This window comes from Pinus tabuliformis, chromosome 1_1 (genome assembly GCF_031772625.1).
Source record: "Pinus tabuliformis cultivar Carrire ecotype Pingquan chromosome 1_1, CPIR1, whole genome shotgun sequence".
Taxonomy (NCBI): Eukaryota; Viridiplantae; Streptophyta; class Pinopsida; order Pinales; family Pinaceae; genus Pinus; species Pinus tabuliformis.
In genome coordinates, this window is record NC_142297.1 from 49,712,458 (window position 1) to 49,737,869 (window position 25,412).

General features: G+C 39.6%; 1 protein-coding gene across 1 annotated transcript in view; it reads left to right on the plus strand.

Annotated features, from left to right (window-relative positions):
* LOC149211512 (DNA polymerase alpha catalytic subunit-like) overlaps positions 1 to 25,412 on the plus strand; it is a 207,390-nt gene that overhangs the window by 167,270 nt on the left and 14,708 nt on the right. The window contains exons 16-22 of the mRNA XM_089391517.1: positions 548 to 669; positions 796 to 868; positions 948 to 1,004; positions 2,433 to 2,525; positions 2,666 to 2,791; positions 2,929 to 3,026; positions 17,195 to 17,240. Coding sequence (XP_089247643.1) covers positions 548 to 669; positions 796 to 868; positions 948 to 1,004; positions 2,433 to 2,525; positions 2,666 to 2,791; positions 2,929 to 3,026; positions 17,195 to 17,240 — 615 coding nt within the window. The remainder of the gene's footprint in view (positions 1 to 547; positions 670 to 795; positions 869 to 947; positions 1,005 to 2,432; positions 2,526 to 2,665; positions 2,792 to 2,928; positions 3,027 to 17,194; positions 17,241 to 25,412) is intronic.

The window sequence follows — 25,412 nt, forward strand, 5'->3', positions numbered from 1 at the left end:
AGAACTTAGAATCTTGACTATTGTATTTTTGCTGGCTCTTTAATCCACAGTGAAATGTTTTTTGGGTGCTATTCTTAGGTAAATTTCTAGAGAATTTCAAAATTGCATTCCTTATGAGATTGTGACTGATGCTGCATTGCTTATTTACGCCCTTTCTTGTTGTACAGATGTCCTAATTTCTCTGTACATACTTACCTTTGCTGATGCCAATTGCTGTCCTGTACTTTATGTAGTTAATTGGATGACTCTCTGCTGGGTTTATTGTTAATTTTAATCCATTCCACCTTTGTATGCTGACTTGTGGCATGCATACTGTGGATATATTGTTTTGAAAAATATAATGCAGTAAGTTTCAGTTATGGAATACCGTAATGCCATTCTGGGACACAAATTAAGAGCATGTTATGTTCATGTGGATGCCAATTTCTTCAATGGGTGACTGCAATGTAATATTGTTTTCAATTGCTGACAGTGAGGAAATGCCATTCTCATCCTCTTTGATTTGTGAAGCCTATCTTTTGACAGTGTTTATTGTTTAAATGTCCAGTTATTGAAAAATTTAGTTGGAAGAAGGAAACAAGTTAAGTTATGGCTAAAAAACACATCAGATCCTCTAAAATATCAACAGCTAGATATTCAACAGCAAGCATTGAAGCTCACTGCTAACAGGTTTATGCTAACTCTAGATTTTCAAATCATACGTCTTTTGCATTGGTGTTCTTTTGCATGATTGATTGGTGGGGTCACTTTCTTGGAGTTGACACATTCAATGTTTTTACATGCCGTATATTTCAGCATGTATGGCTGCTTGGGATTCACAAACTCAAGATTTTATGCAAAGCCGCTGGCAGAGCTCATCACCTCACAGGTGAGCAAACGTACTTCCTGCTTTGAGCAATAAGCTTTTTTCAGCACAATGTATGAGTGGTCTGAAATTGTCTGTGCAGGGCCGGGAGATCTTACAAAGTACCGTTGACCTTGTACAAAACCATCTTAATCTTGAGGTCAGGCAAGCTTGTCTTTTCATGATATTTCAGCATTGCTTGATGTCTTGTGTATCTCTGAACTCCTCTCATAAAGAAACATTGCTGATATTTTTTTGAATTTGGATCCAATCCATATGCCAATTGTCTATTTCACTCTTTTCTGAAGCTAATGTACATGTGCAGCTTGCACTGTGTTGCTCCTCATATTGCATGAGGGTAACTCTTGTGAATTTCATCACAATATATGATTTGCAGCAAGGTATCCATGGAACTCTAGATGGATTAGGGGTACAGTGTGCACTCTATTTTTTGATGTTGGAGATGATGCCACCTCGTGATTTGCTTGTGGTGGATTGTCATGGTTCCTCCATTTGTTTTCTCTTGATTGTGGCATATCGTTGATGGATGAATTGGCTTTTTAGTGGATAGTTGGTGGTGATGCTTGCTTCTTGATATGGATGGTATGGACATTATGGTGTTGTGTTTGATATGTTGCTTGTCTCATTATATGTTACAACTTACTCGTAGTGCATATGCACGAGGGTTCTAGTCCTCATAAGGGGTTGGGTGATGATGATGTAAGTTGAGACATTATCACCTTAGTGATTATTGATTGTATTGACATCTACATTTGGTTGGCATCATGATGAGTGTTGCTGCTTGGTGTTTGCCCCTTTCTTTCATATGGTTTCACACTTTTTGGGGTAATTTAGCATATTTTCATGGTGATGTAGAGTGCTTGCTGCTTTGCATTTGCCCCTATCTTTCATATGGTTTCACACTTTTTGGGCTAATTTGGTATGTTTTATCATGGTTCGAGGACTATTATTGGAGCATGGTAGCTTACTTGGCATGGTTTGACACTTATATTGGTTTATGGTCCTATGTGGAGTACCCCTCTTCATTGGTACATATGTGGAGGCACATATACACTTGTCGCTCTTTGCTTCAATGATGAAGTTGCCCCAATCCTTCATTGATATTGGATGATACTAGGCTACATGGGATGTATGCCATAGTGCTCATGGATTGGTTTGGCATAATGTGTGGCTTCTTGATGATTATGTATGGCTTGAAGAATTGTGGGTTGCTGATGCACCCTTTCACATTGCTGATTTGTCTTTTGATGAGTTGCTAGCTAAACGGGCAATGTGTTTCATGGCAAATTATGGATATTGTGAGCTGTCTATTGTGTTAAAAATTATTCGTTTAAACTTTAAACCTGTTAGGCCTTCTCATTTCCAGAATGGCCTATAAAACCATTGCACAGGGCTGTGCTTGCAATACTCCCAGTCACATGATATGCGTGATATTTAAAAATCTATTATCAAGAACAGCAAACATGTACGAAAACATGTAATGTAAATCCACTCATGGGATAAAGCAGACTTGGATATTGGAGTTTGTGTTTTATTTTAAAATATGTATTATTTGAATTTTGGGCAGGTCATTTATGGAGATACAGATTCGATCATGATCCATACTGGGATGGATGATGTAACAGATTCCAAGATGGTAGCAGTGAAGGTCATAAAAGAGGTGGATTTGACTTGAAAACCCAATCCCATCAATGTCTTGCCTTTACATTCTTAGTGCATTTTCTATATTGTTAAATGATGACTCCATTAATGAATTTGAGCTTGTGATGGTGGGGTTATGACTGATGGTATGGTCTTCAGGTTAACAAGAAGTATAAATGCTTGGAAATAGATCTAGATGGGATATATAAGCGCATGCTTCTGCTCAAGAAAAAGAAATATGCAGCAGTTAAAGTGCAATTTAACAAGGATGGTACCATCTACGAGGTTTGTATTCAGTATTGACCTACAATACACAGTCACCCCATTGCAAGATTCTAGTGTTTTTCGAGATAAATATTGTCCACAGTGTACATTCTATGCATTCAGAATGAATGTGAAGGAACTTCATCCTGTGTGTGTAGGTCATTGAACAAAAAGGGCTTGATATAGTTCGTCGTGACTGGAGCTTATTGTCAAAAGAAATAGGCAACTTTTGTTTGGAACAGATTTTGTCAGGAGGGTAGGTTTCCTGAATTTTATTGGAGTGAAACAAATATTTTGAAGGAATTCTTGGAAACTGGAAGTTGCTGAAAACTGAATTGCGTATTTCTATATCATGTTATTCTTGAACAAAATTTTACTACTGTTGTAAGTTTCAAAGAATACGATGCCAGAGTATGAAGGAAACCGATTATATTGAGGGGAACGTGAAGTTCTTTCCAAAATTACTATACAGTTGGTCACATCCAACTCAGAAATATTATGTTTACTTTTGTTTAATCTCTTAATGTTGCACTTTGCACTTTCTGTTACTAATTTAGTAATTTCTATTGATGAATCAAAATAAGTATGAATAGTCTAAGTTTTGGAATAACAATGGGCCTACATTTTAATTTACTATGCAAAAATCAGGATAAGGGATTTTCAAAATTTATTGCTTAGAGCACTGTAATATTGCTTCCCAAGTACTTGTCTCAAGCGGTTATGACTTTCTGGGTTTTTCAGTGAAGTTTCAGTGACAACCTTGGTCAACTTATTTATGCATGCACTGCTGTAAGTGTGAATGATCAACTTTTACATTCCCAAACAGTGACTCATAAGAATCTCATCATTCAAATACCAACTTTCAATTCATAGAATGTAATAGCAAGTGACCCATAAGAAGAGTCACACCGACCATCATACAAATACACTTTTCTTTTCTCAAAAATATCAGTCTATAATTTATGGAGCATGAGAAATACAATTTTCAGCACTTATTAAAATTGACAAGTGGCATAACCCAGAAATGATATCTAGGAAACCTGGACTGTTGATGAACGTTGGACAGCTTAAAAGAGGTCTCGAGTCTCTGTGTTAGTCTACGGGACAGCTTCCTACTTGACTCTACTTGTAACAACCACTATATTGGCTCTCCTCCAGTTCAGTACAGCCCAGGAAATGATTCTAATAAGACTTCCCATGCACACAGCAATAGGAAACTCTGTTCTGGTTCAAGGCAGCTAGTAGAAACCTCCAGCATAGCCTCTCTTTGGTAGAGCATTCACCTCTGCAGTGAAGGAAAGGTTACGGTCCACTGTATTGCTGCTGGGACAATTTCTGAGAGTGGTTACAACCTAGGAAGGAAAGATAGCTTGATTCTCTTGCCTCTGCAGTGATTTCATCCAGCTTTATGAAGGATTTCAGTCCACCAGACTTTGCTAAAAAATCGCCCTCCTTCTTGCAAGAAATTCAAGCCTCCACTTAAGCTCTTCTACTCACAATGAAGCTTGGAAAATTGTAGCTCAGTTCTGGCAGTGCTTTCAACCCGAAATATGATAAATGTAGAACAACAAATTAGAGATTCAATTGATAGCACCTCTTCCTGCTCAAATCTCTAGAAAATCGTTTTCTCATTGATTCTCGACAGTGAAATCTGAGTGATTTCACTCTTTAGTTTTAACACCGAAATCTGCTATAGCGGCTAGGGTTCCAAAACCCTAAGCTTCTCCTTCAATGCTCTCTAAGAACTCCTTCGAAAAACTTCAAAATGCATGAATGAGGATAGTCTCCTCATTTTTCTTCTTTTATGAGTTGAGGGTAGCTTTTTCACCTTCCTTTTTTTAAATTCACTTTTATTAAAGCACTTTATGATATTTCACTTTATAAAGTTAAAGTAACTTCTCACATGCCTAGGAAATATCACCCTTTATCCTTTTTGAATTTTATAAAGTTTCCTTAGGCAATTTAATTCCCCTTATTAAATATTTCCCAGCTTTAGCCTATGGGAATTGTTATCGCTCAAACTAGCAGAGGACCTAAGGGGAATCCCTAAAGGCAAAATGCTAGGCCAAGGGCAGCAAATGGAGTCTTAGCCCACTGTCACCCCAGCTAAGGCTCCCTTCTATTTGTTGAAATTTGGTACCGGAGGACAGGTGGTTCCCTTAGGCTTTGATCTTTGGCCTAGGGAAAAGTGTCCAAAAGAATTTAATTTTTCTCCTAAAGTAACTTTGTAATTTTTATAAAGTTAAATCTAATTTAAAAGTGACTTTAAGTGATAAAGTTACTAAGTCTAATTTTAAAGTGACTTTTATAAAGTCAATGAAAAATTAGAAAGGAAAAGTGACTTTGGAAATAAATGACTAAGTGGGTCTTTATTAAAGTGGGGTGAATTAAAAAATAGAAAGTGAGATTTAAATGAGCAATTAATCTCAGTCATTGATCTTAATCTATTTCAGCCATTAGATTTAGGAATCACCCAAAAGTCACTTAGGGTTGGGTTAAGGGAGGAAAAGGAGGAAAATATCATTCATTCTTTCATGAGCAGATTGAGAGAGAGAGCAAGAGAGCAAGGGAGATTTTTGGACAAGGAGGAGAAGGAGGCAGCAGCTTGGCACACATACCAAGGCAGCATTTAAGCAAATCCTTACAGCTGAATGTGCAAGCAGTAAAAGGCAGATTTTTGCTGAGCAAATAGTAAAAGGCAGATTTGTTTTTGCACAGAAATCGAGGCAGCTGATTTTCTGCACAAAAATCAAGGTCCGTACAGTCTGTCTGTATCGCCCGTACAACCTGTCCGTGCAGTCCGTACAGTCGTCCATACCATCTGTACAGTCGTCTGTATCGTCCGTACAGTGGCCGTACAACATTGTGTTGCTGTTTGGAAATTTCTGGTGGGCTGTGAGGCTCAGAAATCGAGATAAGTTGTAAATTTGCTTGCTGATTTTTGCTGAAAATTTCACACTGTAAAAAGACATTTTCAGAAATAAAGAAGAGCTCTCAAACTGGTTTTCCCCAAGAGTTGTAGGGGGTTTTTCCAGGGTCAAGTTGACCAAAAATCTCAGTGTTTAAATGTGTTTTAAAGGCTGTTTATTACTGCTGATTTTTATTTCTGCAATTTCCAGCTTTCTGTAAAATTTCCAGAATTTGTGTTTTCAGCAATATTTATTTGTTCAGCTTGTTAAATGTATGGTTATGGGAAAGGACATTTAACTACATGGGAGAAATAAGGTGAAACTGAAAATCGGGGTGGGAAAACTGAAATTTCTACATGGTATCAGAGCTTGAGTGCTGAAGGGCAGTTTGAGACAGCAAAAGGAAAAATTACAGCTGCTGATTTTTTCACTCAGAAAATTCCAGCAAGATGATTTTTCATAAACAACAATTTTATCTTTACCACAGCAGTGCTATTTTTCAGTTTTAGGACAACAGGATGTCATTGAGATTGAGGGTAGAGGATAGGCTGGATGGGCATACAAATTACAGCGTTTGGAAGGAGAGAATGTAGAGTATCTTTGAGGAGGCAGAAGTCTGGGATATCATGGTGCATACCTGGATTTATTTCTTGAAGACCAAGAGTGAGGTCTTCAAGTGGTTTCAGGAGTTTAGAGCTCTTGTGGAGACACAGACAGGTCAGAAGATCAAGTCCTTGAGGTCGGACAATGGAGGAGAGTACACCCTTGGAGAGTTTGTTGACTATTGTGCGGAGGCAGGCATTAGGAGGGAGTTCACAGTTCCTTACAACCCCCAGCAGAACGGGGTCGCAGAGAGGAAGAACAGATCCATCATAGGTGCTGCCAAAGCCATGTTACATGATTAGGGGTTGCCATTGTTCTTGTGGGCAGAGGCCTGCAACACAACTGTTTACTTGCATAACAGGAGTCCGCATCGTGCCTTGGGACACATGACTCCGGAGGAGGCTTTCTCTGGGAAGAAGCCTGATATTGGTCATCTTCATATCTTTGGATGCATTACATACTCCTATATACCCAAGGAGAAGAGGACCAAACTAGAGCCCACTGCAGAGAAGGGTATCTTGGTGGGCTACAGTGAGACCTCAAAGGCCTTTCGGATTTACATTCCTGCACAGAGGAGAGTTGTTGTCAGACGGGATGTGAAGTTCGAGGAGGACAGGGCCTTTAGGAGGTCACGGGAGTTAGAGTATCTGGATCAGCCAGACCCTCAGCAGCAGTTGAGTCAGTCGCAGGGATCCAGTGGGCAGGGATCAGGAGGATCCGGAGGTATATCTATGAGGATGTCAGGTCCATCAGTGAGCAGTGGCTCGCCGAGCCAGAGGGGTGGTGCTCCGGGCAGCATGCAGAGCAGTTCACAGAGCAGTTCACTAGGGAGTCCACTGATGGATAGTTCACATGGTACCTCAGCTTCTACCGGTTCAGGTGCAGGCAGGAGGACAACAGACAAACAGTCAGGAGTTCAGGCTACTGATGGTGATGAGGAGGAGAAGTTTCATTCTCCTATGGGAGAAGCATGCTCAGGGAAGAGGAAGCCCAAGTGGCTTCAGGACACCTTGAGAGATGCCACATCTGTTGTTGAGCCGAAGAGGCCGGTCAGAGAGAGTAGACCACCTGAGAGGTTTTGTAGTTATATGGCGATGGTTACCAACATCCTTGACTTTGAGCCTTCTAGCTATGAGGAGGCAGCTAGCCAGCAGGTCTGGAGAGAGGCCATGCAGGAGGAGTATTCTTCTATCATGAAGAATGATGTTTGGGAGGTGGTGCCGAGGCCTGAGGGAAAATCCGTGGTTACTTCCAGATGGATTTACAAGGTAAAGCATGCTGCAGATGGCATCATTGAGAAATTCAAAGCAAGGTTTGTGGCTAGAGGGTTCTCCCAGGTAGAGGGAGTTGATTATGAGGAGACCTTCGCTCCCATGGCTCGATATACTTCGATACGCTCCATTATATCGATAGCAGCAGAGATGGGTTGGAAGATCCACCAGATGGATGTGAAGACCGCATTTCTCATTGGCTTCATACAGGAGGAGGTGTTCATTGAGCAGCCACAGGGCTTTGAGGTGCATGGGAAGGAGTCCCATGTGTGCAGACTGAAGAAGGCCCTTTATGGCCTGAAGCAAGCTCCCAGAGCTTGGTACTCCAGGATAGATACATATTTGCAGGGGATGGGTTTCACAAAGAGTGAGGCAGATCCAAACCTTTACTTTATTGTGATTGGTGAGGAGCCTCTCATTCTGGTGCTGTATGTGGATGACTTGGTCATTACAGGTGCAGAGAGACTCATAGAGCACTGCAAGAGAGATCTTGCGGCGGAGTTTGAGATGAAGGACATCGGCTTGATGCATTACTTTTTGGGTTTGGAGGTGTGGCAGGAGGAGGGGCATTTCTTCCTGGGGCAGGGGAAGTATATTGTGGACATCCTTAGCAGATTCCACATGGAGGATTGTAGACCCATGTCGACACCGATGATCACCAACTGGAAGAAGCTTCATGCTTCAGATTCCGAGTTGGTGGATCCCACATTATACAGGCAACTGATTGGTTCCTTGATGTATTTGGTCAACATTAGACCAGATATCTGTTTTGCAGTCAACACGATGAGTCAGTTTATGTGTGAGCCTAGGAAGGTTCACTGGATGGCCGCAAAACACATTTTGCGGTACTTGCAGGGGACAATGGATTATGGTCTGGACTACAAGCAGGGAGATGGAGTGAGATTGGCAGGATACACTGATTCTGATTGGGCAGGTTGTGCTTCTGATAGGAAGAGCACTTCAGGGTGCTGTTTTGGGTTGGGTTCAGCAGTAGTGTCATGGTTCAGCCGGAAGCAGTAGTCAGTAGCACTGAGTTCAGCGGAAGCAGAGTATATGGCAGCCAGTCTAGCTAGTTGTGAGGCCATCTGGCTTCGCAAGATGTTGTTTGGCTTATTTGGTCAGCCGTTGAGACCTTCAGTGATTTACTGTGATAATCAGAGTTGCATTAAACTCACAGAGAATCCAATATTTCATGACAGGTCAAAGCATATCGGGATCAGATATCATTTCATCAGAGACTATGTTCAGAAGGGAGCTCTGAAGCTTGAGTATATTTCCACTGATGAGCAAGTGGCAGATATTCTTACCAAAGCTTTACCACAGGGCAAGCATGTCTACTTCAGACTCCAGAGACAAGATGGGTGTGGTGAGGAACACCTTCCTCGGTAAAAGGGAGTGTTGAAATTTGGTACCGGAGGACAGATGGCTCCCTTAGGGTTTGATCTTTGGCCTAGGGAAAAGTGTCCAAAAGAATTTAATTTTTCTCCTAAAGTAACTTTATAATTTTTATAAAGTTAAATCTAATTTAAAAGTGACTTTAAGTGATAAAGTTACTAAGTCTAATTTTAAAGTGACTTTTATAAAGTCAATGAAAAATTAGAAAGGAAAAGTGACTTTGGAAATAAATGACTAAGTGGGTCTTTATTAAAGTGGGGTGAATTAAAAAATAGAAAGTGAGATTTAAATGAGCATTTAATCTCAGCCATTGATCTAAATCTATTTCAGCCATTGGATTTAGGGATCACCCAAAAGTCACTTAAGGTTGGGTTAAGGGAGGAAAAGATCATTCATTCTTTCATGAGCAGATTGAGAGAGAGAGAGCAAGAGAGCAAGAGAGATTTCTGGACAAGGAGGAGAAGGAGGCAGCAGCTTGGCACACATACCAAGGCAACATTTAAGCAAATCCTTACAGTTGAATGTGCAAGCAGTAAAAGACAGATTTTTGCTGAGAAAATAGTAAAAGACAAATTTGTTTTTGCATAGAAATCGAGGCAGTTGATTTTCTGCACAAAAATCGAGGTCCGTACCACCTGTACAACATGTCCGTACAGTCTGTACAGCCGTCTGCACCATCCGTACAGCTGTCTGTATCGTCTGTACAGTGGCCGTACATCATTGTGTTGCTGTTTGGAAATTTTTGGTGGGCTGTGAGGCTCAGAAATCGAGATAAGCTGTAAATTTGCTTGCTGATTTTTGCTGAAAATTTCACACTGTAAAAAGGCATTTTCAGAAATAAAGAAGAGCTCTCAAACTGGTTTTCCCCAAGAGTTCTAGGGGGTTTTTCCAGGGTCAATTTGACCAAAAATCTCAGTGTTTAAATGTGTTTTAAAGGCTGTTTATTACTGCTGATTTTTATTTCTGCAATTTCCAGCATTCTGTAAAATTTCCAGAATTTGTGTTTTCAGCAATATTTATTTTTTCAGCTTGTTAAATGTATGGTTATGGGAAAGGGCATTTAACTACATGGGAGAAATAAGGTGAAACTGAAAACCGGGGTGGGAAAACAGAAATTTCTACACTATTTATGGACTTTCACCGATGGGAGGAGACCTGATATGTATGGAGTCACTAATGAATGATAAGTCAATGGATATGAGTGATACAGACCCTTTCTGAGAAGGTTTTGAAGGATGGAGCTCGCTTGCTTCTAGGGAAAGGAAGAGGATTTTGGGGGTTAGGTGTATGAGAATAGGCTTTGAAAGGAGTTCCCCACACCCTAAATCCTTGTTAAAGTTGAATTCCCGAATGGTTATTGAAGAATGGTCCTTTGAAGGAGCGGGACCACTCGGGGCCAAGTGGACTCGGTCTAGGGTATGAGGATGGTATGAAATAATCAATGATTTTCTTACGCTAGACAAAGTGGGAAGGATCACTCAATGATGTTGCTTTGACCCTGGGAAGTACTAGCCTTGGGGATGGCAGGACAAGTTTTGGTCCTAGAGGTAGGGCTTGGATTTTCTCCCAACTCCACCGTCAGAATGTCTTCAAATTTGGAGGAGGGCTAGAGGAAAGGCCAGTGCAGGACCCTTGGAGATTGAACTTTTTTCAGTGGCTAAGTTGTCGGTAAATTGTTGCCCTAGGTGTTGAAGAAAGTGGAACTAGGTTCGGTCTTCATAAATGTAATTTTGATCTTTGTACTTGTAAAAAGAGAAGAAATATTGTTTTTGTAAATTGTAAAATGAGTTTCTTGCTCATTACATAGGTCCAACACATGTTGAAGTGTTGTAGTAAAGGCAAAGAGTCAAAGAAAATGTTAAAGATCTCTTCTTGAGCATATATGTAATGTAAATGAGTCAACCTAGTGTCTAGATCAGCCCTCCAAGACAAGCACAATCCTTCAAGAAAAATTCTGCCATCAAAACAATGTAGAAGACAATCATGTCGGCCTCAAAGCTTATATATATGATAAGTCCGCTGAAAAATAGAGGCACATCAGTTCACCGTAACATGTCGGCTTATTATGGATACGTGACAACTATATAAACCCAACTAAGGTCACCACAAAAGCTCATAATGATATAATCTCATAATCTCACACCAGAGATATCTCCGCATACATCTTTGGAGTCTCGGTCAAGCACAATGGTATAGGGTTTCGGATGAGGTGCAAGAGAATGAACACAAGTCTCTGCAACTTCGGGTATAATTACAGCAAGTAATTACAGTGTGACCCTTTCAGTGGTAGCACTCTCGGCATAGCAATGAAGCAATCACGTTCTGAGCATAATTATGATAATAAGGATCTCAGTGATACACTCAGCATACTCTCTAGACAGTTACATTCTCTGTATGGTTGTGATAAGAAGAAGCTCAGTGATCCCACAGTGAAGCATTCTCGAGATACTAAACACGATCATGATTTCGGTAAAGTAGAAATCATGGTCTCGGTCATAATGAAGACATGATCATGATCTCGGTGCAACTCTCACACAGTATAGAAACCTTGTTGACATGGTGAAGATCTCAAGTGAGAGTGTAACAATGATCTAAATGAAGGAGCAACTATGGTGCAACATCAATGATCTCTTTGTCATGGTAAAGTCCTAAATGAAGGTGCAACAATGGTGTTGTAACAATAATGGAGATCTTGGCGGTGAAAGCCTCAGTGGTGCAGCAATGATGATGATCTCAAGCAGTGACAAAGAAGAGGATTGGTGTCTTGGTCTTGGAGTGGCTAAATAGGTCAAGGGTCATGGTCTTGGTATTAGTCAATTGGAATCTCTATAAGAAGAATTTTGTACAAGTTTTCCTCTCCAAGAGGGAGAGGTTTTGGCCCTGGCAGAAAGCCAACATCTTGTGTTCTTGTCTCTTGTATTTTTCGTAACTATAAAATGAAGTAAGAAATACACACACTAATGATATCAAGATAAGATTTTGCTAATAAGCAAAAAATTAAAATACCTCACAAATAGTTATCATGTTAAGAAGAATCACAATAACTACATTTGCCCTAGATTCTTCAACATGGAGTCAAAGCTAAGGTGCTGAAGTCAAAGGAAGGACAACAAAAGAGACATACACAGATCATTCTTCAGAAAGGGCATCAAAACAAGTCCAAGGGTTTTAGGATCAAATCTACAACAAGCGGTCTACGACAAGAAGGTAACTCCACATCAAGAACTTGTGTCTCCACATCACCATCATCAAAATACCACCAAGACTCTCATCAAGATATCTACAAAGCTATGAAACTCAAAGGACCTCAAAATAAAGATCTCATCATCTTGGAAAAGATTGAAGCAATCCTGACCTACTCTACAAAAGAAGGCAAAACATATTGAAGGCAAGAAGGCATTGTTATAATCAAGCAAGAATCATTTCCTTATCCAAGAAGAAGATCATCCAAGGAAGCAACAAATCATCCCTATCAAAAGGAGCAACCTTTTCTATTAAGAAAAGGCTTTCTCATTCGAACAAAGATCATTCAAGAAGAAGCCCTCATATATCTTCTTCAACCATCATCAAAGCAATCAAGGTGAAGATTTCATCTTCACATGACAAGTAAGTATCTTTTCAATTTATAAATTTGGTTAAATGACTTCATGAATTGCAAGGACATCTATAGGTTGATGGGTCATCAAGATTCCTTGCATGGAGAAGAAGGATAGTCATAGTCCTCTAAGTAGCTGAAGTCATTAAACATATAAAAAGGTCTCCTCTGAATTTATGAAAATGGATACTTATGAAAAGATCCCCTCATATAGCAACATTGGAGACATAAAAGAGATGTATATGATAAACTCATTCTCTGAAGGTGCAATGAAGAAGATCACATGAAATCTGATCTACATAAAAGTAAAGGGTATCAAAGGATGTAGGATATCTTCATAAGGTCTCATCTGCAAGATCTAGGATGGAAGATAACCATCATTGATCTATAATGCACTAACATATAATCAAGGTAACTTATGGTCTTTTTGCTAAATAGAGAAAGACAAGTTGATGGCAAAAGTGTTGAAGGGTAAAGGACTAAATCACGTGTAGAAAGGAAAGAGAATTTTGGTCCTCAAACAAGGCATAATAGGTATAGCTAAAATTCTGGAAGCTCATATGTTATGAATATAAGTAACAAGTGACATAATTAAAATTAATGTAAATACTAAATAATCAAATATTGGTTATGTTAAATAGTCATTTAGTTAAGTGAAAAGGCATGTCTAAAAGATGTGCCCAGTCACGAAAGGACACCTGCTTAGGTATATATAAGCGGGTCCTTATTGTAACATTGTTAAATTTTAGGTATGTTCTATGCTTAGAGCAATTTATTTCAATTTTCACAGTTAGCTCAATACCTTTTCTAGATTAGCAATCACATCAACATTAAAGTAAACTGCAGATAGAACATAAACATAAATCGTAGAAGACAAGCCAAGACAAGAGGACACAAGATGTGGTGTTAGCCAGGGACAAACCCCAATGTGGGGAAACCCTTGATCAATTCTTCTTATATGTTCTTCAGTAGTTCAACAACGAGAGAGGGAGATAGTACGTTTACAACAAAAGTCAACACTTTGACTTATCTAGATAAGAGCATAGATCATCTCTAAGAAGATTATACATGAGATCAATTGAAGACATACTGCTTCAACTGATTCTCTAAGGTGACTCCACCTATTGTTGTGCTACATTTCGTCATCATGGTGCACCTCACCGTGCTGCACCATGCTGCACCCATCATCACTATGCTGCATCTCATCATGCTTCATTAATCATGACTGTACCCATCACTGTACTACATTATGTGCGATTGCTGCACCATGTTGCCATACTGACCTATGTGCCGGCTGCATCTTGCTTGCTTGTTGTCCCTAGCTTGCTTGTTCCTCGCATGCTTGTTGTCCTTTGCATGCTAACTGTCCCTTGCATGCTAGCTGTAACATTGCATGCGTGGTGTATTTGCTGCTAAGTACCATACAACTGCCCCAATGTTAGTTAGTTGTCCCTTGCATGCTGCTCTCCTTCGGAGACAGATGCTCTGGCTGTTCCGATAGTTTCGGAAATTTCGGCAATTCCAGCTATTCCCAACAATTCCGGCAGTTCCGATAGTTCTGACTTTTCCTGGCATTTCCGGATCATGCCCCTTGCCTCAGCTTTCCCGACTGTTTCGATAGTTTCGGTTGTTCCCGGTAGTTCCGGCTATTCTCGGTAGTTTCGACAGTTCCGATAATTCTGGCTATTCCCGACAGTTGTGACAGTTCCAGGTAGTTCTGACAATTCCAGCTATTCTCGACAGTTCTGGCAGTTCCAACAATTTCGACTATTCCCGGCAATTCCGACTATTCTTGGCAGTTCTGGCTTCTGCCCTCTAGATAAGGGCAACATTATCCCTTAGGATCTCTTCTCCTACTAAAACCCAAAGACAAGTAGAGAGGAAGAGATCCCAAGTGTGTTGAAATGACTTGAAGGCCACCTCTACTAAAATGTTGAGCACAAGTGGGATTTATTTGGTTGCTGGCCGACCTTGACGACTTGTCCCATAACACAAAAGGACAACATGCAAGCAAGGGACAACAAGCAAGCAAGGTGCAACCAACACATAGGTCAGGATGGCAACATGGTGTAGCAATGACACATAATGCAGTACAGTGATGGGTACAATCATGATCAATGAAGCGTGATGAGATGTAGCATAATGATGATGGGTGTAGCGCGGTGAGGTGTAGCATGCTGACAAAATGTAACACAACGATAGGTGAAGGAGTCACCTTGGATAATTAGTTGAAGTAGCATGTCTGCAACTGATCTCATGTATCATCTTCATAGAGATGATCTATGCTCTTATCTAGATAAGTCAAAGTGTTGACTTATGTTGTAAACGTACTATCTCTCTCTTTCTCTCCGTTGAACTATTGAAGAACATATTAAAAAATTGATCAAGGGTTTCCCCACATTGGGGTTTGTCCCTGGCTAGTGCCACATCTTGTGTCCTCTTGTCTTGGCTTGTCTTTTGCGATTTATGTTTATGTTCTATCTGCAGTTTACTTTAATGCTGATGTGATTGCTAATCTAGAAAAGATATTGAGCTAACTGTGAAAATTGAAATAAATTGTTTTAAGCATAGAACATAACTAAAATTAACATGGTATCGGCGCTGGAGTGAAGACAATGCCCAAGCAAGAGTGAAAGAGCAATTACCGAAGATAGTTGGGAAAGGAAAAAAGGATCAGTGGATTCCTCATCCCTCTTCAAATTCACCAAGGGTGAAGTTGAAGCAGAGAATATTATCAGAATGGTGCAACGGAATATGGCCTACCTAAAGATCACTTCATTGGAAGACCAGATCTCAGGGTGGAAGGAAAAGCATATAACTAGTTCGACCATTATGCGAATGAGTGTCCGAATGGCAAGGACACATCACTTGATGATGATAACAATCATTCCAGGGACATCTTCAATGATCAAAGGAATGACAGGTAATGCAGGTCATCAAGGAAATGGCCGACTCTTCATAGAAAGCAAGGAACCCCAAGAATCAAATGTTGTTTCTGATAAGATAAATAAGCGTTATCTTGTATTGGCCCTCTCCTTCACATTCTTTGGGAATTTGGCTTATAGATTGCAGTGCTTCGAGGCACTTCATCGGATAGATGGGTGTACTCTCTAATTTGGTAGAGGAAACAATTGTGGGATTATACTTGGAGCTGATGCCACCTATCCCGGAAAGGGTGCAGGGAATGTTACCCCTCAATTGAATAAGGGTAACTCGATTCATTTACATAATCTCTTTTATGTACCTGATCGCAAGAAGAACCTGGTGACCATCTCAGAAATGGAAGTCAAATGTTTCAGGGTGGCATTCATCAATGGAAAGGTACGTTTCATAGCTGTTTTTTCTCATGGGTTCAGGGTTGGCAATTTGTATCAAGTTGCAAGATGGTCCATTGGGGATCATGTCAATTGACATATCGCATCTATAACACCAGAGGTCTACCTAGGGGGCCCATCTCTTCAATTGTAAGCAACATGTCTTCAACTGATCTCATGTATCATCTTCTTAGAGATGATCTATGCTCTTATCTAGATAAGTCAAAGTGTTGATTTCTGTTGTAAACGTACTATGTTGACTTCTGTTGTAAACGTACTATCTCTCTCTTTCTTTCTGCTGAACTATTGAAGAACATATAAGAAGAATTGATCAAGGGTTTCCCCACATTGGGGTTTGTCCCTGTCTAGCGCCACATCTTGTGTTTACTTTAATGCTGATGTGATTGCTAATCTAGAAAAGATATTGAGCTAAGTGTGAAAATTGAAATAAATTGCTCTAAGCATAGAACATACCTAAAATTAACACCTTTTCACCTTCCTTTTTTATTAAATTCACTTTTCTTAACTCACTTTATGATATTTCACTTTATAAAGTTAAAGTGACTTCTCACTTGCCTAGGAAATATCACCCCTTCTCCTTTTTCAACGTTATAACGTTTTCTTAGGGAATTTAAGCCCCATTATTAAATATTTCCCCGCTTTAGCCTATGGGAACCACGCTAGGCTAGTGGACTTTGTCATAAGTTTCCTAAGTGGTTGGGGACATTACGAGCAGAAAGCATTTTTTTGGGAAAACACATTATATTGTCAATTGCATTATATACTTTGTTTTTAAATATCAATTTTCTACGCTTTCCACAAGGAACCATTGATTTACCTTGTTATGAATATAATTAATAATTAATAGTTAATAACAAGTAGTATATTGAGGATGCAAGTCTCAAAACATGACCATTCATTAAACTTTTAAAGGGTGCCTATCTAGGTACATTTATGGGACCCTCAGTTGTAACCAATTCATATTCTTCAACCATATTTTTTTTATATATACTTGTATCCTCAATGGATCTCTTCATATTTTAGGTGTTCTAGATTTGCTGACTCAAGTATGAACTTTCTTCATAACATACGAATTGAAAATACTATGTATTTTAGAATCTTATGTCCATTTTTTTACCATTATCATATCATGAGCTCCTCTGGAAGAATTGTTGATGGTGGAGGTAAATGAGTTCTTATTATCATTATTTCTAGAAAATCTGACTACAAGGAATCATTTTTGCTATTTGTAAGTCACACTTCACCATAAAAATGTTGTTTTTGCATTTATTTCATCAATATATGAAAACATCTTGGGATGTCATTGTTTATTACAGGTCATGTGAAGATGTTGTGGAAGCTATTCACAGCAAGCTGCAGAAGGTATTTACTAGAGTTCCTCTTGTGGTAGAATTTTTATGACTGCCTTATAATTTTCAAAAAGAGAGTGTTAGGTTTCATGCATCACGCTTTTGTTTGTCATTGCCAATAATTTACTTTAAACGACAGAGATGCTGCCATGTTCGTTTACCCAAAATCAGCTGTTAAAGCAATTATTGAAGTGATAACAAGTATCAGAAGTCTCAATGAGCCAAACTTGGAATGTGATTCTTTAATTTTGTTAATTAATCCATATTTTCTTTTATTTCTTTTGAAAATTTGAGAACTGATAGGTGCTAACAGCACTAAACAATAAAAAACAAAACAAAACTGTAATAATTGTAAAAATCGACAACAACAGATTCAACTCTAAAAACTGAAATCCCAGTAATTTTTTAGGAGTAGATTTGATTTGGCAATGCTATACTATAAATGACCAAAGATAAACCAACAGTAGCTATTAGTAACAACACATGAATGCCTGAAATCCTCGGTACATAAATCTGAAACATTCCTAAGAAGGTATGGATGCCAACTAAGGCCAAATCCCAGGTAGTATGGACACTGCCCTTTTACTAGTTGCAATAGCATGCACACTTTACCCCTCACTTCCACTCTAATGCTTAAGAGCCATTTTATTGCTAGTGATCTCATGAGCGACACTTATGAGTGGGACATAATAAACACTAAATATAGGTGGAATTATAAAAGATCACAACTGTGAGGAACATAAATGTGAGCATGCTTAATGACAACCTTTGAATGCAAGTATACATTAATAGTTATCTGTAGGCATTGTAATTGGTGGCCATCAATACCAACAAAGATTCCCTATTTTAAGGATGTCAAACCTCCTTTCCCAATCCATCTAACACAACATGAGACTTTTTGATTTAATTTGTTTGTTGTGAAGCATGATAATAGTGTTTATTTCAGCTGCAAACAATACATAGTTTGAGGGACCACAACAAAATGAAGTAACAATGAGATGAAAGGGTTGGGAACACTTACTAACCCAAAAGTGGAATGCACCAAAAAATGCCTATTTGACTATTTATTGCTAAGGGCTGTTTGGTCGAGCAAGCTTTCACTTTCACATACATCAATTTGGTAATCAAACTTGGGTGAATTTTTCATTCATATAAAAATAATAAATATAAATATTATAATACTAATAATAATAATAATTAATAATTAATTAACTAATGGTTAGTTAGTTAGTTAGTAATGAAGAGGCATGTCTTAGAAACATGACCATTCATGAAAGGGCATCTACCTAGGGTATATAAGCAGACCCTCATTCTCATTTGTAATCATCTCATATCTCATATCAATTCATATACAATATTCAATATACAATTACATGTATTACAATGGACATTTACGCCTTTGAAGTATTTTAAAGATTTCTGTTGCGTATACGACTTTTGGTCATTACATTGGTATCAGAACATTCCTCTGAGTATATGAACCTTGTTCGTTACATTGGTATTAGAGCATTCCTCTAAGTATACGAACTTTGTTCGTTACATTGGTATCAATGCTGTTCGATCCTATGGATGCTTCACTGTTGCACAGAGAGCTAGTTTGATTCAGGGCTTTGGCCATCAAAATTTCTTAACGTCGTTGTCGTTGAAGCGTTTGCTACAACTTTTGGAGTTTGTCCATTTTTTTCAGTTGGTCCTTGGCCATTAAAATATATATATATATATATATATATATATATATATATATATGTTAGAAAAAAATCATTAAAAAAGTAGATATTTTTTTTAAAATAAACGTAATTGGCACACTGCATGTTGGAGTTGTCATACTTTGCACACAAATGTTTCCGCTAGCCTTGGACCTTTGTACGTCATATTCACTGTTCCAATGTCCCGTGGTCAACCAACCTCACCGTCAACAACCCCCTCTTACAGTTGCACACTTTTGATTTTGGGTAGCATCGGATGTGCTCTAGCCTTGAAATTTGGTGGAGAGGCTAAGGCACATGAGGTCTCCAAGACCCATAAATCGTTTGGAGAAATTCCACTCGGATGAATAGATATTAAAATAATTAATATTTTAATGAATTCCTAAGTCTAAAGTTAGGAAAATAAAAATAATAATGTGTATTAATATAATATGGGTGAGAAAGTTCTAAGTGACGAGAATCTAGCCAGTTCTAATTTTAGCCGTTGATTAGGGAAATCTCGACCATTGAATCGTCAATAGGAAAAGTATAAGAGGAGTCTTGTGGGTCAGTTGGAAATACACCAAGAGATTTCGAATTCGATTTTTTGGGGCGAGGTTTGTTGAGGAAATCGAGTTAGTGATTAGTTGCAGTGAGGGGCAGTTCAACAAGGGATTTCCATTCGAGGCTGAAGAATACATAGCAAAGAGGCAGTGGAGTGTCGCGAGAGACAACGCAGGCTCTAGAATGGCTGACACAGAGGCTGTAGGAGCTGATGCAGAGGACGCATAGGGCCGTAGAGGTTGACGCAAAATACGTAGAGGCTGATGCAGAAGTTTTAGAGGGCTTCGCTTGGGAGGTTTTGTGGGGTAGATTGGAAGCAGATCAATAGATTCCGAGTCAGGATAGGGTGACGCAACTCTTGGAGGAGTGATGCAGTTCTTGAGCAGTGCTTGGAGTAGCTTTCCCTATCCAACATAGGGAACAACGAGAGTCGCTGTGGGGTTTGATCATCCATTTGTTGATTTGTCAGAGTATCTGTCTCCGGATAGAGGTACTGCCATTGAGGATATTCTCTGTTGGGTGAGCCATTTCTGGCACCCTAGCTGTATTCATGAAATCTGCTTAATAATACAAACCCTCTATATGCTGCGCCGGTTTTCCTGAACTGGGCTTTTCTGGGGACGATTGTCCAAAAATAACTGTGTCCCTTGTGTTATTGTTTTTGTTTATTTCAGTGCATGATTTGTATATTTGTGAAGGCTGTAATAATGTCTACTTCGATGTTTATACAATTAAATAACTTGTTAATGTAAAGAACAAGTAGGAGATTGTAAACCAATAATTGCAGTAGGGGTTTTTGATGTGTTAGATTCAAGAATTTTCAAATGGTATCAGAATGATTGCAAATCATAGGCGACTGAAGGCACCAACCAAGAAATCCGGAGAATTTGCAGTAGAAAAGCAGCAGTCCGTAGTGACAACGTTGTTCCAGAGTCAGAGACGCACTAGGGGAGTGACACAGTGCATAGAAGGTGACATAGAGGCTCATGCAGTGCCTGGATCAACACTCTGAACCAGGGGAAGGTGACGCAGTAGCTGGGAAGAGCCCACGCAATCGCTGCATCATGTTGAAATTGGCAACTAGGGCCAAACTCCATATGGGTCACCTTATTCATGGCTGATAATATTTTTCCTAGATTCCTCTCGTCGAGAGGTGTAGGATTGATCTAAAGATCATCCGATTCCGATAAGTATTTATGGAGATATGAATTTATTTTGATTATTGACAAATTATCAAAGTCGGCCAACAACTTATGTAGGCTCAGACGCCCAACAGACACATCTATTCAACTTCAACGTTTGGATACAAGTACAGGATGACTCCTCCTCATTTGGTCACTCACTTCTCATCATATCTCTCTCTCCTGCGCAGAAAAAGAGTCTCTTCTCTCTCCTGCACAGAAAGGCTCTCTCTATCACCCGAGCCAAAATAGATCATTCGAAGTCTTGCACGACGAAGTCTTGCGCTGGTGCACAACGAAGTCTTGGACTGGTGCACGACAAAGTCTTGCATTGATGTGCGACAAAGTCTTGGATTGGTGCACGACGAAGTCTTGGACTGATGCACGACGAAGTCTTGGAAGGGTGCACGGTGAAGTCTTGGACTGATGCGGGACGAAGTCTTAGACTGGTGCGCGGCGAAGTCTTGCACTGGTGTGAAGCGAAGTCTTGGATTGGTGCGCGGCGAAGTCTTGGACTGATGCGCGGGGAAGTCTTGGACTGATGCGCGGCGAAGTCTTGGACTGGAGCACGACAAAGTCTTGGACTGATGCGCGATGAAGTCTTCGACTGGTGCACAGTGAATGACACATCGGTGGAGACTTGACAAGCTTGAACTAGGGTTTGTTGCTGCTGATATAAATTAGATCTTTGTACTATTTCTCTCTGCTGAATTATTGAAGATATGTGGAGGGTCGAGGGGTCTTCGGGGACGAGGCTGGGGTGGCTCAGGTAGCTCATTGTAGGCCGATATAATGAGCGCTGATAGATGGGGCCAGCTCACAGGTTTTTCATCAAAGATGATCCGGTTCCGGGATAACCATAAATACCAACTAATAATAAGAGGAAGACTCTGAAGTTTAGTTCCTTTGTGCTGGTGGTACCATATTTCCCATACTCCATTTATATTATCGCCTTCCCAAGAGCCCGAGAAATGAATAGAAGAAGAGATGATTTGCCATAGGTTCGTCAAAGCTGTGCAATTCAAGAATAAGTGTGAGATCGATTCTATTGCATTTTTGCAGAGTGTGCACCAGGTAGGTCCATAGAAGGCTCGGTGCATAAGGTTTTCCCCTGTGGGAACTATGCCTTTTAGGATGCACCAGAAAAAGAGTTTTGTTCGAGGAGGCGCATTAAGATTCCAAATTGCCTTCCACCAAAAGGTAATCAAATCCGGTACCTTTTGTGTGATCAGCGCTCAGTATCCCGCCTTTGGAGTATATATGCCACTATCAGAGTGATGCCATATGAGCTCATCTGGCCCCTGTTTGATCCTAATGTGCGATTCTGATAGAGCATTTATAAATCGTTCCATTCATGATGCCAGCAGAGTGGTAGATTAATCTGGTGTACAGATTTCCATCGCTGTGCAAAAATAGAGGTGTTGTGAGGATCCACAATATTAGCAAGGACCTTGATCTCACGAGAATTTAGATACTGAATTCGCTGTCTTGATAAAAGATGTCTGCCACCGCTCCCATTCCATGGGTCGACACCAATTCGAACCAGAGATCCATCATTAACTTTCCAAACCAGGTTATCCCTGATGAGGGGTAGTGAATTTAACAGTGCTTTCCATACCGAAGAAATGCCAGATTTGGGCCAATCTAGTTACAAATTATATATATATATATATATATATATATATATATATATATCAGTTAATTAATTTAATTTATATAATTTAACTATGTAATTAATTATATATTATTATTATTATTTAAAAAATTGGAAAAAAATTGAAATTAAAAAAAGGAAAGAAAAAATAAATTAAACCTAGTTCCAAAATAATATTAACGACAAATTATACACGTTGAGGTACTAGTGAGGTTGTGTTACATATGTCAAGATGACAAATGTAATATGAAGAAAATTGCCAGTTATATAGCTTTGAGGACAAAGCTTTTGAAGGAAGGGGCAATGTTATGAATATAAATTAATAAAATAAAGTGAATAATAAATAAATATAAATAATAAATAATCAAATAATGATTATCTTAAATAGCCATTAGTTAAGAGAAAAGGCATGCCTAAAAGACATGCCCTATCATGAAAGGACACTTGCCTAGGTATATAAGCATGAACTCATTGTGACATTCATATCCTTGTACATTTCATATATTAATAAAATATTATTTATAAATACATTTGAGTATTTTATATTAAAAGCACACACACTCTTTAAGTTTTGTTGCTTTATTTTTGTGCGAAGGAAGGCATCAGAAGAGAATGGTCAGCTTCATATAATCCTCAACAAAATGGAGCACCGGAGCGGAAAAACATAACCATAGTTGGGTCTGCAAAAACAATGTGTTATTACTAGGATTTGGTTTCTATGGGCAAAGGCATGGGACATTGCAGTGTATATTTAGAACATGACTCCTCATAGAGCATTGAGGAAGAAAATGATAGAAGGGTCTTCATAGGGATGAAGCCAGAAGTAAGTCACTTCAGGATCTTTGGCAATGTTGCTTATTGTCACATGCTAGATGAGAGGCACACCAAATTGGATTAGACTGCAGAGAAGGGGTTTCTCGTTGGATATAGCGAAATGTCTAATGCATACAGGATCTACATTCTTAGCAATAGGAAGATTGTAGTAAGATGGTACGTAAAGTTCATGGAAGATCGAGCTTTCAAGAGATCTCATGAGATGCTTTTAGGTGATTAGAATCAGCCAGCTGAAGCTCCATTGGTCCAACAACAGGGGCAACCAGTGGGACAATCACAGGGATCCAATACATTAACTAATACTAGTATTTCCCTAGGAGCAGGGAATCCAGTAAGATCTCAAGAGATGGAGCAATAGAGGTAGGATGAGGAGGAGTTGGTAGAACCTCCCACTATTAGTGGTTGAGCCAGCAGAGAGGTTCGCCAAACATTAAAGGATGCAGAGGAGTTTGTTGGAGCTCCTAAGACAAACAAGAGGGAGTGCAAGCAACCTGACATATACCAAGCATTGGTAGCTCAAGTTGTAGAAGCTTCCAGCTTTTAGGAAGCCTTGCAACATCAAGTGTGGGTAGATACCATGGTAGAACAATACAACACTATCATGACGAATTTTGTTTGGGAGGTGGTGCTGATGGTTGAGGCTAGGTTCTTGGCAAAGGGGTATGCACCGAAAGAAAGAATGGATTATGAGGAGACCTTTGCTCCAGTTGCCAGATACACCTCTATTCGGTCAGTTATATCCCTAGTCACTTAGATGGGATGGCAGATTCACCAGATGGACGTCAAGACAACATTCTTGAATGAGGTCATAGAGGAAGGTACATCGAACAACCACAGGGCTTCGAGACTCCTGAGAGGCACACTCACGTGTGCAAACTAAAGAAAGCTCTATGCAGGCTCAAGCATGCTCCCAGGGCGTGGTATGGTTAGATTGACAACTACTTCAACAGATGTTGATTGTCAAGAGTGATGCAGATCCCAAACTTTACTATTTGATGGTAGAGGGTGAGCCACTCATCCTAGTATTGTATGTGGATGATCTCTTCTTGACAAGATCATCAAGGCTCAGAAAGGACTGCAAGAGGAGCTTGGCAGTAGAATTTGATATGAAGAATTTGGGGTTGATGCACTATTTCTTAGGGTTGGAAGTGTAGCAGAAAGGCGGGGAGATCTCCCTTGGGCAGGGAAGATACGCTATAGATATTCTGAAGAGGTTTAGAATGCATGATTGTAGAACAATGTCTACACCCATGATCACCAATTGGAAGAACATGTGAAAATTCCTACACCCAAGGAACCCCTACCGCAACAAAACTGAATTTACTTCTCCTACTTGATTTTAATAGACATTATCAAGTTATTTTCTGAAAAATACTGAAGTAAATTACTTCTGTAGCTTACACCAATTTAATTTGATTGCATGAAACAAGAAACTAAGCAAAGAACATACAAAAGACACCGTTATTTTTGGACAAAATAGTCCTTGGAAAAACCCAATGCGGGAAAACCAGCGCAATAGCTTTGAGGGTTTTATATTATTAAGTAATAGTTTTGAATACAATGCTGGATGCCCTATCGACAATCTAGTTACAAAGAAAAATATAATGGCGGAAAATTGAGTGAGATTGCCTCACTTCATCCGCCAATTTCCGGCTGATCCGACAATAGAATTGGCTAACCCTAGCTATCTCTGCGTTGTCCCTATGTCAGCCTTATAGGCTCTGCGTTGTCTCTTCTACCCCCTAGAGCTTTTGTGTCAACCTCTCTTGACTGTTTCGATAGTTCCTCGACAGTTCCAGATTTCTACATGAAGACAACTTTCTCCTTTGCATCGACCCTTTTGGCTTTGCATCAAGCTTGCGTGGGCTTAGACTGGCCCAACGTTAGTTCCTCTAGGTGCTGCGTTGCCTCCACTAGTGGCTCTCTGCCTCTTTGCCCAGTATTCCCGAACTATCCCTGCTCGTCTGCTGCAGAATGCTCACTTAGTTCGAATTTCTCATCTTCCTAGCCCCAAAATTTTTGAACTCTTGATCAATTTGTTCTCTTGGTTTGTTTCTAAATGAACCCCTAGCCTCTATAGGAATTTACAGGGTAAGTTCCTCGGACAGAACACCAAAGGACACCGCTCACAAATAGATCGCAGATCAATACACTAGTACTTTTGACGTGGTTAAAACCTTCAAAGAGGGAAACAGTCCACGGCCTGAGCCAACGCGGCCACTTCAGGCAATTTATTAATAAAAGAATGAAAATATACATAAGCTTCT